This window comes from Micromys minutus, assembly GCF_963924665.1.
Source record: "Micromys minutus genome assembly, chromosome: 10".
NCBI lineage: Eukaryota > Metazoa > Chordata > Mammalia > Rodentia > Muridae > Micromys > Micromys minutus.
The window spans coordinates 5,297,226-5,310,466 of NC_137979.1; the positions used below are offsets into that span (position 1 = coordinate 5,297,226).

At 48.8% G+C, this 13,241-nt stretch overlaps 1 protein-coding gene across 1 annotated transcript; it reads right to left on the reverse strand.

Annotated features, from left to right (window-relative positions):
• Positions 1-9,521: 9,521 nt before the first annotated feature.
• LOC308425873 (ER membrane protein complex subunit 8-like) lies at positions 9,522-10,201 on the reverse strand (the record flags this gene model as incomplete). The annotated part of the gene is made up of 1 exon (XM_080923475.1): positions 9,522-10,201. Exon 1 carries the CDS (start codon positions 10,143-10,145, stop codon positions 9,522-9,524), a length of 624 nt encoding a protein of 207 aa, XP_080779601.1. The 5' UTR covers positions 10,146-10,201.
• Between the last annotated feature and the right edge of the window lie 3,040 nt (positions 10,202-13,241).

Sequence of the window (13,241 nt, forward strand, 5' to 3'; positions counted from 1 at the left end):
CCAGCCCCAGAGAAACTTTCTTTTGTGAGCCCAGTGGCATCCTTTGCCCCTCCAGAATACTCCCCTTTGTTCTTTCACTGGCTCCTTCTCCTTCTGTCCATCCTTCAAGTCCCAGCTTCATTTCTGAGGATGGGACTTCTCCGCTCTCCCATCCCATCACGCACCGTGAACATTTCACCCAGGCATCTCTGGTTCTGAGATCCGTAAAGCTCCAGGCAGTTGTGAGTTTAATGTCCCACATCTTTATAAGCTCCCCAGAGATTGCCTTTTCGTGTCCCCAGCACCTATTAAGGGGCTTGTCTCACAGTAGGTGTGCAATGAGTGAAAGGAGAAAATCTAACAGTATACCTTTTCCTAGAACCAGAAACATACATCCCCTACAACTGCAACCTTTCCCCAGCTTCTAGAAATATCTGGCAACTGGATCCAGATGAAGGCAGTGAGAAGCCAGCTGAGACGCCGTGCTATGGTGCACTGAGGTCCGACCTGGGATACTTAGAGCTATGATCTTTTCCAGGCAGGAGCAGAGAGGCAGAGGGGAGGTGGCTGTGCCACGCGTTCGTCTAATCAGCTGCCCAAATGGTCTGCGGGAACAGGAGGGTAGTCCCAGGTTACTATGCCAGGTTATGGAGGGGCGAGACCTCTGCACGTAAGGGCAACGGGGTCCTTTTGGGTTCTAGAAGGGATGCTTGCGGCCCTAACTGGTGTCAGGAGATACACACAGGCCTTTGCCTGAGCATCGCTGAGCCTTTCTCAAGGAGCCCAGGTTTTGTGTTAAGGTAATAACTAGGTAATTCAGGTCGCAACCAGACTGCTAGAACATTGGCTTCCAGGGAACAAGCTACGGAGCTCGAGGGGAGAAGTGTGTCTACCTGGGGCCATTAAGGGCTCCAGAGTCTTTCAGGGCTAGGATGCCCGTGAGTGGGAGGTCATGTGGAAGGGGTGGGGGTCAGAAAGGCTGGGTGAGAAGGAGGGGAAAGGAGGAGATCAGACAGGGAGAAGAAAGCGAACCGAAGGAGGAAGACAGAGAGATACTTTGGTCTTGGGGACAGGTCTCTCTTAGAACCCTTGAGACACAGGGTTCAATATGGCAGCCACTGGCAGGGAGCCCCTTGGCTTGAGCACCATACTGACAATCACCTCTTTGAGTGTAGACTTTGGGACTGATTCCAGGGGTGGGATTTTAATGTTAAAAGCAGCAATTTGTTAAGTGCTAGCACTTAAAGCCAGGATGGGATTTATAGTCCCATCTGTGGCAAGTCTCTGCTCTAAGAGGCTTAACAAAGTGGCAGTGGTCCAGGCCTCTCGGCCAGAGGTCCCACTGAGAGGGGCTTTGTGCTGGTTTGTTTTTGTCAGCAGAACACAAACTACCCGGAAGAAGGATCCTTAATTGAAGATTTGTCTCCATCAGACTGGCCTATGGGCATGCCTGTGGGGCATTTTCTTGATGAATGATTAATGTGGGAGGCTCCAGTCCATTGTACCACCCCTGGGCACTTGGTCCTGGGTAGTGCAAAGAAAGCAGGCTGAGCAAGCCTGGGGGAACAAGCAGCATCCCTCCATGATCTCTGTTCTGTTCCTGCCTTCAGGTTCCTGCTTTGAATTCCTGCCGTGGCTGTCTTCGATGATAGGCTGAATGTATAAGCTAAACAGAGTCATTTTCTCCTCAAGTTGCTTTGCTCCTGGTGTTTATGAGAGCATTGGAAAGGCAGACTATGCCAGCCTCTCTCAAGAACACAGCCCTGAACTGTCTCTAGGTTCCCTAGTCCCAGCTCCCCACACACCTGCATTTGCTGGGTGTCAGCTCACTGGTGCAGGTCCCCCACAGTTGGGCCTTCCCTGCAGGGGGCACCTGTATGATATTGTTTAGGAAAACGCTGCACTAGATCAGTACCAGCTGCACTTACTGCTTCCTGGATACTTTCTCCCTTCTGTTGGTCAATCTCTAGATGCCACGCCAGTGAGTAGAGAGGGCTGACTGACTGTAGGTGACTGTATCCGCTGTAGATGACTCATGGATTGCCTTTTCTGCCACAGCCACGGAATCTGTCTCAATCTGTTTGTATGCGACCATTTTTCTATTGTAGGTCATTTGAGTTTTTCCATTTTTTCCTATTATAAATAATGTTGCAGAAAATATCTGTGTATGTCAAACTTTATACACACTGTCTGTCTCTCTGTCCCTATGTATCTTTGTGTCTGTATACTCTTTGTCTGTCTGTCTGTCTGTCTGTCTCTGTGTACACTGTGTGCATGGGTCTGTGCACATGGATGCTAGAGGTCAACTATAATCGTTCTGAAGCCCACTGACAAGTTAGTCTGACTGCTCATCAAGTCTGGAAGCCCCCTGCCTCCACTTCCCCAAGGGCTTGGATTGTATACCTGGCTTTTAAAATATGTGTTCTGGGGTTTTAAAGCCCAGATCCTCTTGACCTGGTCAGCTCAAAGCTAGTGTCGGACACCTATCTACAGTTCTACAGTTCCCTCCCATTCAGTGGGAGTGCTAAACACATTACCTGTAGTTCTCATCCAAATCCTCTCACAGCCTTGTAAGGTGACACCATTCTTGCCCATGTATTCAGCATACAGGGTGAACACACAGAGGCTGATTAATTGCTTAAGATTTTGGAGTCTGGGCTGGAGAGATGGCTCAGTGGTTAAGAGCACTGAGTGTTCTTTCAGAGGTTCTGAGTTCAATTCCCAGCGACCACATGGTGGCTCACAACCATCTGTAATGAGATCTGATGCCTTCTTCTGGTGTGTCTGAAGACAGCAACAGTGTACTTATATGTAATAAGTATATAAATATTTAAAATAAAGATTTTGGAGTCTATAAATGTCAGTGTTGGAACTTAGAAACAAAACAAAACAAACCAACAGCCCAGCGTAGTGTGAGATAAACCAGGCCATTGGGAGTGGGCTGACTCTCTGTGTCTTGGGTGGGTGGGTGGGGCTGTGTTCCTGTGGTTCACTCTTTCTTCTTGGGCTTCATCCGAGACATGTTTTGGGTGGGTGTTCTGAAGGCTTCCAATTCAGGGTTGTTGCACCTACCACTTCCTCTGCGTGTGATTAGTTCCTATCCACCTCCACCAGCTACATCTGCAGTGGTGAGAAGAGAAATTCGGAATGTCATTGGAACCAGGCAGGAATAGAGCATCCTCTGCTGGAGGGGCTTACTGTGACTCACAGCTGGGCTTTTAGCCACTGGAATGTTTCTCCTGGCAAGAGACTGCTGTAGCCAGTAGAAGTTTTGGAGCCACAGGCCTTGACTGAGTAGCCCCAGAAAAGAGCCTGTGTCATGTGGTCTACTTGGGAGGGTTCTTGTCCTAGTTAGGGTTTCTATTATGTAGTGAAATACCATGACAAAACAAAAACAAACAAACAAACAAAACAACCAACCCTGGGGAGAAAAGGGTTTATTTGGCTTACACTCCCACATCACTGGTCATCACCAAAGGAAGTCAGGCAGAAACTCAAGCAGAGCAGAAACCTGGAGGCAGGAGCTGATGCAGAGGCCATGGAGGGATGCTGCTCACTGGCTTGCTCCTCTAGGCTTGCTCAGCCTGCTTTCTTATAGAACCCAGAACATCCAGCCCAGGGATGGCACCACCCACAATGGACTGGACCCTCCCATCAAATCACTAATTACAGGCTTGCTTATGAAGAAATCTTACGAAGACATTTTCCCAACTGAGGCTCCAACTTTGATGACTAGAGCTTGTATACAGCTCTCACTGTCTCCTAGAGGAGCAGAGATGCCACGAGAAGTCAGGAGTGTGGGCAGATCAAATCCTGCCACCACTTGTAATCTGGCTCTTGGCAATTCCAGCAGCTGGTATAGTTTCTGTTCATTCTTCCAGAATGGTCTCCCTCCTGCTAAAGCTGAGAGGTTGATGAAGGAGGGGCAGAGTGAACTGCAATGCTGAGGAGAGTTCCGTGTGTGTGCATGTGTGTTTGTGTGATGAGTTGAACAATGTCTCTGTGAAAGATAAAGGCTCAGTTCCTAGTACTTTAGACTGTGACCTTATTAGAGACAGGGTCTTGGCTGATGCAGTTCATTAAAAACGAGTGGAGCTGGATGAGGGTCAACTTATATCAGTGACCTTGTCACGAGAAGGTCAAGGCAATGTGGGCAGCTGGGAGTTGTAGTTTGAATGTAAAATGTCCTCCATAGTGGCTTACATTTAAACACTTGGTCCCCAGTTGGTGGTGCTGTCTTAAAGGTTGCAGAACCTTCAGCAGGAGGAAGCTTGCTGAAGGAAGTGAGTCACTGGGGGTGGGCCTAACTTCTTGTCTACTCTGCCTCATGACTGAAGAGCTTATTACTACTACTATGTCTATGAAAGACTGTGGGCTAAAATACACCCTTCCTTAGGTTGTTTCTTGGCAGGTGTTTGTTTGGCCCTGACAATGAGAATAGTAGCTGATACAGTGTTGGAGTTGAGGGTTGCTGGTTGTACCAGAAGCTAAGTGGCAGATGACAATTGCTGGCCATACTGGGTGACAAAGGACTCCATCTGGGATTTTATTGGCAGACTTGACTTTGGACTTAGCATCCAGAACTATGAAAGAATAAATTCCAGTTGTTCAAAGCCTAGTTTATGGGCACTGGTAAGGGTGAGTGGTGCTTGGTCTGAGCTGACACACCGGACTCCTATTTTTGGAGGCTGGGATGTGGTCTCAGGGATGAAGGAAACGTTAGAGTGTAAGGAAACAGCCTGACCCTAAACTGGCAGGCACACCAGAAAGTCTTGCTGGGCTGACCTCCAGTTCTTCATATCTGGAGCCTGCAGAGGTCCCAGGGCTCATGGCTGATATTTGAGGGTCTTTGTATATCCGATATGTCCAAACCTGAGGCTATAAAGTGATTTCATTAAATTACCTTAAAAAGGTCTTTACTAAAATCTCAAGTCCACTGATTGGCACGAGGGTCTCCATATTACTCTCCGCTGCTCCCCGTGTTTCTGTTTTAATCAGAAAGCAAAATTCATCTGAGAGTAGTTGAGTGGGAATCCCCCACCCCACATCCCTGGCTTTCTCCTTCCCTCCTGACGTGAATGTGAAGACAGGAGCTGTGGGCGAAGGGGGTGAGCCTCTGTTATTTGTGATCCTGGGCTGTCACCAGAGTGGCCTCCACTGGTGTAGGACATAGTTGATGGGGACCTTGTCCTTAGCTACAGTGCAAGTGACCTGTTGAGGAGCCAAAGCTGTTGTCACCCCTCTTATCCATCATTCAAACACCTCTCACTCCCCTCTGCAGTCTAGACCTTGGTGTCGACAGCCACATGTTTTCTTCTTGTCGTCTCTGAGCCATAAACTCCAGGGGAACAGAAGTTCTGTCTCTTCTATCAATGCTACAGCCCCTCCCCCAGACATGCCTAGGTCAGGGTGAGAAGCCACGAAATACTGATTGAATCACTAAGCCAGACAAAAAGATTGTTGCTTTAAGGAGACACAGGCTGACTGTGTGGAGGAAGACCATGAAGGGATACACTTTTTTTTTTTTTTTTTTTTTTTTTTTTTAAATTTTACTTGAAGGAAAGGAAGAATAATCCAGTCATACGTAATAGGCACACAGCATTTGGGAGGGCAAGGCTGAGCATCAGAGTTAGAGGCTGAAGAAGTGGGCTCTTTTTAAAAATTCAAAACTATCTATTTAATTTTTTGTTAGCATATTTATTTGTGTGTGTGAGTGTGTATGAGTGTGCAAGTGTGTGTGAAAGTACGTGTATGTTTGAGTGAGTGAGAGTGTGAGAGTCTGTGTGAATGTGTGAGTATATGTGCTTTTGTGTGAGTGTCTGACTGTGTGAATGTGTGTGTTTTTGTGTGTGTGTTTGTGTGAGTGTGCAAGTGTAAGTGTGCACATGCATCTGTGCCACAGCACATATATGGAGGTCAAGAACACCTTGCTGGAGTTGTTTCTTACTATCCTGTGCATCTGGGAACTCAGATTGTCCGTCTTGGTGGCAAGCTCCCATACCTGCTGAGCCATCTTACCGGTCTCCATTAACTTTCTTGTGTCCTTCATTGTTTTTTAACTTTGGATCTTCAAAGCCAGCCTCCCTCTCTTTGTCCTGGTGTTAACCTTCTCATCGTGGATAACCTGGATGCCGAGCTTTCTTCCTCACAGCAGAAGCCCCATGTTACCATTCCCAGTCCATGATATTAAGGAGGGAGGACTTGGCTGGAACCCAGAGAGTAACAGCATAAGCTCCTGCCACAGTCCAGCTGGACTCCGGTACTCAATGCTTTGAGGACGCTCTTTGGGACTACGGACCGTCACTGTCAGCCTGACTGGAGTTTGAAGCCCCTTTAGAAACAGTCTTGGCAACTTGTCTGAGAGTATTTCTAGAAAGGTTTAGATGAAGCGAGAAGACTCGCCCTGAATGTGACTGGCACCTTCTCCAGATCTTGGGAACTGATCTGAATAAAAAGGAGACGCTGTTCATCCTCTCCGTTTCCTTAACGTGGGCTCAGTGTGACTGGCCATCTCCCATCCTTGCTGTCTTTCTCTGTCACGGACTGTATGCTCAGAGTAAACCTTCTCTTCTTAAGTTGCTTCTGTCAGGTGTCTTGTTAAAAACACGGGAACAGTAACTATTAATAAATGAATAATGTAGTTCCACACGGGAAGCCGAGGCAGGTGAGATCTCAGTGAGTTTGAGGCCAGGCCAGTCTGCATAGAGTTCCAGGCTAGTCGGGGTTACATAGTGAGACCCTGTCATAAGCAAACAAACCCACCTACCCACAAAACACAGCTCCCTAGGTGCTGAGGTGCTGAGGAAGCATGGCGGGGAAGGGGCTGACTCCTGCAGCCATGGCTCTTCTACTGGAGCCCCTTGGAGCAGCCGCAGAATTCGGTTCCGCCCACAGGCCCGCCCACAGACCCGCCCACAACCCGCCCACAGACCCGCCCACAGACCCGCCCACAGACCGGCCCACAGACCCGCCCACAGCTCCTCAGCCTGACTGCACTACCTTCCCCTGTAGATTCACCTCACACTTGTTTGATGCTTCTCCAAAGAGCTCCCTCCCCATTCCTGACTGGTGGCTAACACAGCTGTCCGGCATCTCCCACAGAACTGAGGAGGCTTTTGTGTCTCCCAGTCCTTATTTGGTACCACCACAGACATTTGTAGGGAAACAAAATCTATGTCTATAAAGGGCTCCTCTGCACGGGCTGCCTTGTAAGCAGGCACTGGGGGACAATCTGCCTGGCCCTGGCACCCACTTAATAGGCTCTGTGGCTTCCCACACATGGCTCCTCCAGCCTCTGGGAAGAGAAGAACATCTTCCAGCTGGGATTTATGGCCCAAGTGGGCCTCCTTGGGTAACAGAACATCTGCATCAACATTGTACCACTGTTGCTTTGTTGCCAAGCATCTATCCAGACTTGAGCTGGTCCTCCCCAGTCTGTGGGTTTGTTTGGTGATATTCTGGAGGACAGGGAGATCTTGTTGGCTGGTGACTATAGAAAGACTAACAGAGGTGTAGATGAGCCCGGCAAAGGACATCAAGAGTGTGACAAACGTAAAGGCTTGGCGGCCCATCTCCCATGTCACACTGTTATCAGGTACTTTCCTTTGCATCTGGTGTTTTCAGGAGGGCACCCACACTGAGTGCTTTGCACAGTTCGGTGCTGACTGACTTCTTGCCTCTTTCCGTCGTGAGAGTGGGAGGAGTGGGTGAGCTCATGAGGATCATACCCTCAGGTCAGGGACACTGGTCTCTAGGAGGAGAAACCAGAGCCTCCCTTTACTACTGTGAGAAGAAATAACATGTGGCTTCCTGCAAGCCTGGGAAGGCGCATAAGAGCTGTCTAGCTGGCACTGTGACTCTGAGATGTCACAGGATTCTGAGATGTCACAGCTTTTGTTGAAGCCCCTTGGTCTGGTGCTTTGCTATGACAGTCTGAGCTGACCAAGGTGGTGGGAAACTCTGCCTCCAAAGGACCCTGCTATGCACCAGTGGACAGTGCGCAGAAGATTCTAAGGGAGGCCATTCTGGGAAGGGACACCCCAAATGGCTTCCATCCCGAGGATGTGTGCCCTCTGTGTCACGTGGTTCAGAGCAGACCTGCTTTTGGACTCCCTCTTCATATTTATAGTAGGTAGAGTCCCAGGGACCTATACAACCTATAAGACCCTGGCATGGCCATATCACCAAGTGACAAGTGACAATCTGTGGATTGGAGACTGTACTTTGGCAGGTGCTGTCTATGTGCTGGGAAATAGTGTGAACCAATTGGCTAGCCCCAAGGATCCACATTCCAGTGGAAGAAAGAAGTCAGTGACCACAAGAAAAATGAAGTGTCTGGGCCAGTGAGTAAAAGCAGCTGGTAGCCAGGCCTGTGACCTGAGTTCATTTCCCCGGGATCCACATGGTTGAAGGAGAGAACTGAATTCTGCAAACTGCCCTCTGATCCCTCCACCCCCATAAAACAAGTGTCAAAATTTATAAAAAGCAATTGAGTAAAAGATAAGGGTATATTAGAAGTTATGAAAATGAATTAACTTTTCTCGTTGTGACCAAATACCTGAATCAGGTGGCAGGGCTTATTCTGGCTTACAGTTCAGGGGAAGCAGAGCCTGTCGTGTGGGAAGACACGGGGCAGGAGCCCGAGGTCCCACAGAGTCTATAGTCAGACAGGCAGGAAGTAGGGCTGCACCACCACCCCAAGTGATTCACTTAATCCTAAAATCTTCAACAACATTTCAGAACAGCACCACCTGCTGGGTGCCTACCAGCATAGCTCACAATCACACAACAGAATGGTTGGGACCAAAAGCTGAAGTGGGGCAGAGCTTATGTTGGGCAGCAACAGAAGATGGAAGCCAGATGATCAGAAAGGCACTTGTTTTCTTAATTGTCAAATTAACATGAGTTCTCTGGGAAGGGCAGAGTCTCAATGGTCATTGTCTAGATTCAGCTGACCTTTTGGTTTGTGTGTGGAAAGACACTGTTGGTGGCACCATTCCCTAGGTAGGGCATCCTGGATTGTAGAGTAGATGTGTTAAGGTTACAATTGCTCTGATGAAACATTATGATCAAAGCAACTTGGGGAGGAAAGTGTTTATTTCGCCTTGCATTTCTACATCACAGTTCATCATCGAAGGAAGTCAAGATGAGAACGCAAGCAGGTCAAGAACCTGGAAGCAGGAGCTGATGCAGAGGTCATGGAGGGATGCTGCTTACTGGCTTGCTCATCATGGCTTGCTTGACCTGCTTTCTTTTTTTTTTTTTTCTTTTTTTTTATAAAAGGCTAGAACTGTTTAATAGGAATAACCTGGGACAAGCAGAAAGAGCTTTGATGGGCAGGATTGGGCAGTACAGGACTAAGAATCCAAAGCCTAGGCAGCCCACAGCTCTCCAAAGCCCTGCCCTGAAGGATGCTGACGGCCCTCCCTTCCAAGGCACACATCACAGACTTGCAGCTTCCCATCGGGCTAACCCACTATTCCTCTAAATTTAAAAATATTCTTTCATCTTCTCTGTAGTGGAGTCTCAGTCGTGGTCCTTGTCTAGCACAGGTGCAGAACTGCTTTGCTGATCTCAGGGTTTGTCCAGTCGCTCCGAATGTCATCCAGGTGGTTATCAAAATCCACGAGTGTTTCATAGTAGCGGCTGTCCAGGAGTGAAGCTGAGATCCTCTGTGCCTCCGGCCAATCTTCACAGTAGTCATGGTGTGGGTCTCGGCACCGCCACCTGTTCTCACGTTGCTCGTACACGTGGATCGTGGGTGCTGCGCAGTCCATCGTAAACTTGGCGTTGTCCACCATGATGAGTGCAGCATCACTGAAGCCCTCTGCGATCCTGGAGGCCACCTTCTCTGCCACCTGGTTTGGGCTGGCATCCTTCACACGCTCATTAGCTTGGTAATAGCCGGCGATCACATAACTGTTATCTTTGCACCACGAGTCAATTAGGGTGAGCGCCACCTCCAGCATGGGTGTCAGAGCCAGCGTGCCGTGGAAGAGAGGGATGCAGTCCACGAAAAGAGTGTGGCTGCCCGAGCCCGGAGGATGCTCCTTGCGTGGCCTCTGCCTCTCGGCCACCAGAAGCCCGTTAACAGCGCAGTGCGGGTACTTGGCGCCGTGTAGCACCATCTTGCAGTAGGCCTGGGTGGTCAGCTTCACGCCGGGCATGCTGAGCCTAGCTGGCCGCGTCGCGACCAACGCACCACGGCACAAAACACGACCCCGCTGCACTCTGACAGGAGCTCCCACCGCCAGCTGCAGCCTCCCGCCTCTTGACCTGCTTTCTTATGGAACCCAGGACCACCAGTGCAGGGATGGGACCACCCACAACGGGTTGGGCCCTGCCCCATTACTAATGTCCTACAGCGGGATCTTACGGATCTTCTCAGTTGAGGTTTCCTCCTTTGCCTAGCTGGCATCAAGTTGACACACACCTATCCAGGACCGTGCATTCGTTCATCCTTCCCAGCCATTTCCTAATATTTATTTATAACTTTTTATTATTTCTTTGTGAATTTCGCATCATGCACCCCAATCCCACTCATCTCCTTGTCCCTTCCTATCTGCCCTCCACCCTTGCAACCTTCCCAAATGGGCCGAGTCTTAGGAAAGTGGATGGAAGGGCTAGATAGGGTTAGACAAACAAATGTCTGATCAGGAATAGGCAGGGTGATGGGGGGAGGGGGAGAGGAAGAGGGGGACGGGGACGGGGAGGAAAAGGGAGAGGAAGAGAGAGGGAGAGAGGGGGGAGATGATGACTTTCAGGAGTTTGTTCTCTTCCACCTTGTGGGTCACTCAGGTGGTAAGGTTTGGTGCCAGCATTTTACCTGTATTGTCACCTCCCTGACCTCCCTGGCACACACCCCACTCCTAATCTCTTTCTCTATTTACATTTTTTCGAGATAGTCTTTAATGCATCCCAGGTTGGCCTCAAACTTACTACGTAATCAAAGCTAACCTTGAACTCTGAATCCTCCTGCCTCCACACCCCAAGTGGTGGGGTTTTAGGTATGTCTTACCTCACTTGGCTTATATGTTTGTTTTTAAAGGACTTTTTTTTTCCCTTCAGGCTTTGAAGGTACTTAATTTATTAGTCCTTCAGCCATGTGTCCTGTTTAACCACATTATAATTTTCACAGTTATTAATTTGCACTTCACTTTCTGTGGTGACAGTCACAGACCCCCCCCCCAACCCATGAAAAATGTTATTGCTGTAAATAGCAATAATAGTCACAAACAGTCAGCATGCAATGGCTCCCTCTGCCTGAGGCTGGATGGGTCCAAACCAAAAGCAGGAGCTTAGCTTGTCCTCAAGGAAGAAGGAGGCAGAAGAGATCAGAAGCCCTCAGATGATGCTGACAGAGACAGGAGAGTAGTAGCCCTTGGTGACAGGTGACAATTGGCTTCTGTGCCTTATGTTACTCTTGACACAGACCCCACAGCTTGAACACCTGCTGTCTCAGAGGCTGAGAAGACAGATGGCTAGTTCCATGCCTGCAGTGGGGCAGCATGGCCAGGAGACCAGAGCAGTGGACAGGTGTAGATAAAGTCTTCCCTTGGGGACAGCCAAGCGGCAGGCATGAGGTGGTCCTGAAAAAGAGGAGCAGATGGGACGTGTCCAGCCTAAGCCTCTTATCGCTTCCATCCTGGCCAGACGGAGCAGGATGTTCTGCTGGGGCTTCTGAAAGGGGTACCACAGTACAGTCATTTCTCTACCCTGGAGGGAGCCCATGTAGATTATGCCCAGTCCCCAGGAGGCTGCTTCTCTGTTTAGACTTGGCAAGAGATGTCTGTTACTCCTTAGAAAATTTCTGCAGAAGTGCTGGAGTGAACTAGCCATGAAATAGGAGTGACAGAGCCTGCCAGCTGGGGCCCAGCACTTGGAGGGGGAGGGGAGGCTGTGAACGCAGCCCATGCCCTGTGTGCCCTGGACCTGCCTGGCTCCAGAATGCATCCTGGGACACTCACTAGTGGCCATGTGCAGCATACCCCCAGGGACTCCATGTTCCCTCCATGTTCCCAGCCTCTCTTTGCTCACTTCCACCAGCTTCCTAGTTGTAGCATTTCTTCTCCTTGCTTTGGCATCTCCAAGCACAAAAAGGACTTTTCCTGTTCTTCCCCCCTCCCCATTGTCAGGGACCACCATCCTCCGTCCCCTCATGCTTCAGAACCTCTATGATAGTTTTATTCTTTTTGATGTTAAATTTGCGGATCTGACTAGCAGCCTCCCCAAAGTTGATACCCACATCCTTTGTCTCCCAGACCACGGTGCTCCAGACACAACTGTGCCTCTACTGCTTCGAATCAACTGTTTCACTGAGAAGCCTCTTGTCTCCTCTACCTCTTTATAGGCTAAGGTTAGGGAAGATACTTTCCCCCTTTCTTCTGTGCACATGTGTGTATATGTCTGTATGTATGTGCACACACATGTGTGTGCATGCACATGCATGCATGTGTATGTGTGTGTGCATGTATATGTATGTGTCTGTGTGTATGTGTGTATACATGTGTGTATGCACATGCAAGCATGTGTACATGCATGTATGTGTGTATATATGTATGTGCATTCATTTGTGCATGAATGTGTGTACATGTGTGTATATGTCTCTGTGTATATGTGTGTATGCATGTATGTGAAGAGATGATATGGATGTATATTTTGTACCCCCTTATGTATATGGGTATTTTGCCTGCATGTGCACCACATTTGTACTGTAGTCACAGAGATGCTGGATCCCCTAGAACTGGAGTTGCAGTGATTCTGAGCTGCCATGTGGATTCTGGAAACCAGACCAGAGTCCTCTGACAGAGCAGTCTGTGCTTTTACCTGCTGAGCCATCTCTCCAGCTCATAATCTGTACTCTGGCATTCACACCTAACAAAATCAAATTATTACTCTATGTTGGAAGAGTCTAATGGAAATCTTGGCCTAGAAACTATACTATTGTGTAGAAGGAGAGTGAGTTTTTGCTCAAGTGCGCTGATTTCTGGCCTTTGTTAAAGCCCCTTCCCCTTATCTTAGAGAGACGAACCCTGGGGAGAAGCTGCCTAAGGAAAGGTCTCCACAGCCCTGTGTTCAAAGGTCAGACTCTAGAACCTGTTTGTTAAGAAAGAAGTGTTCTAACGACTATCTGCAAATGTTATTCCTGTAAACAGGCTTATCTGTGGTGGATACGTCCCTGGTGGTTGGGAGATTCGAAGCACTACTCTCAGGGGATCATGTAGACAGGGTGACAGTGTGTTATCTGACCTATAAAAGCTGTA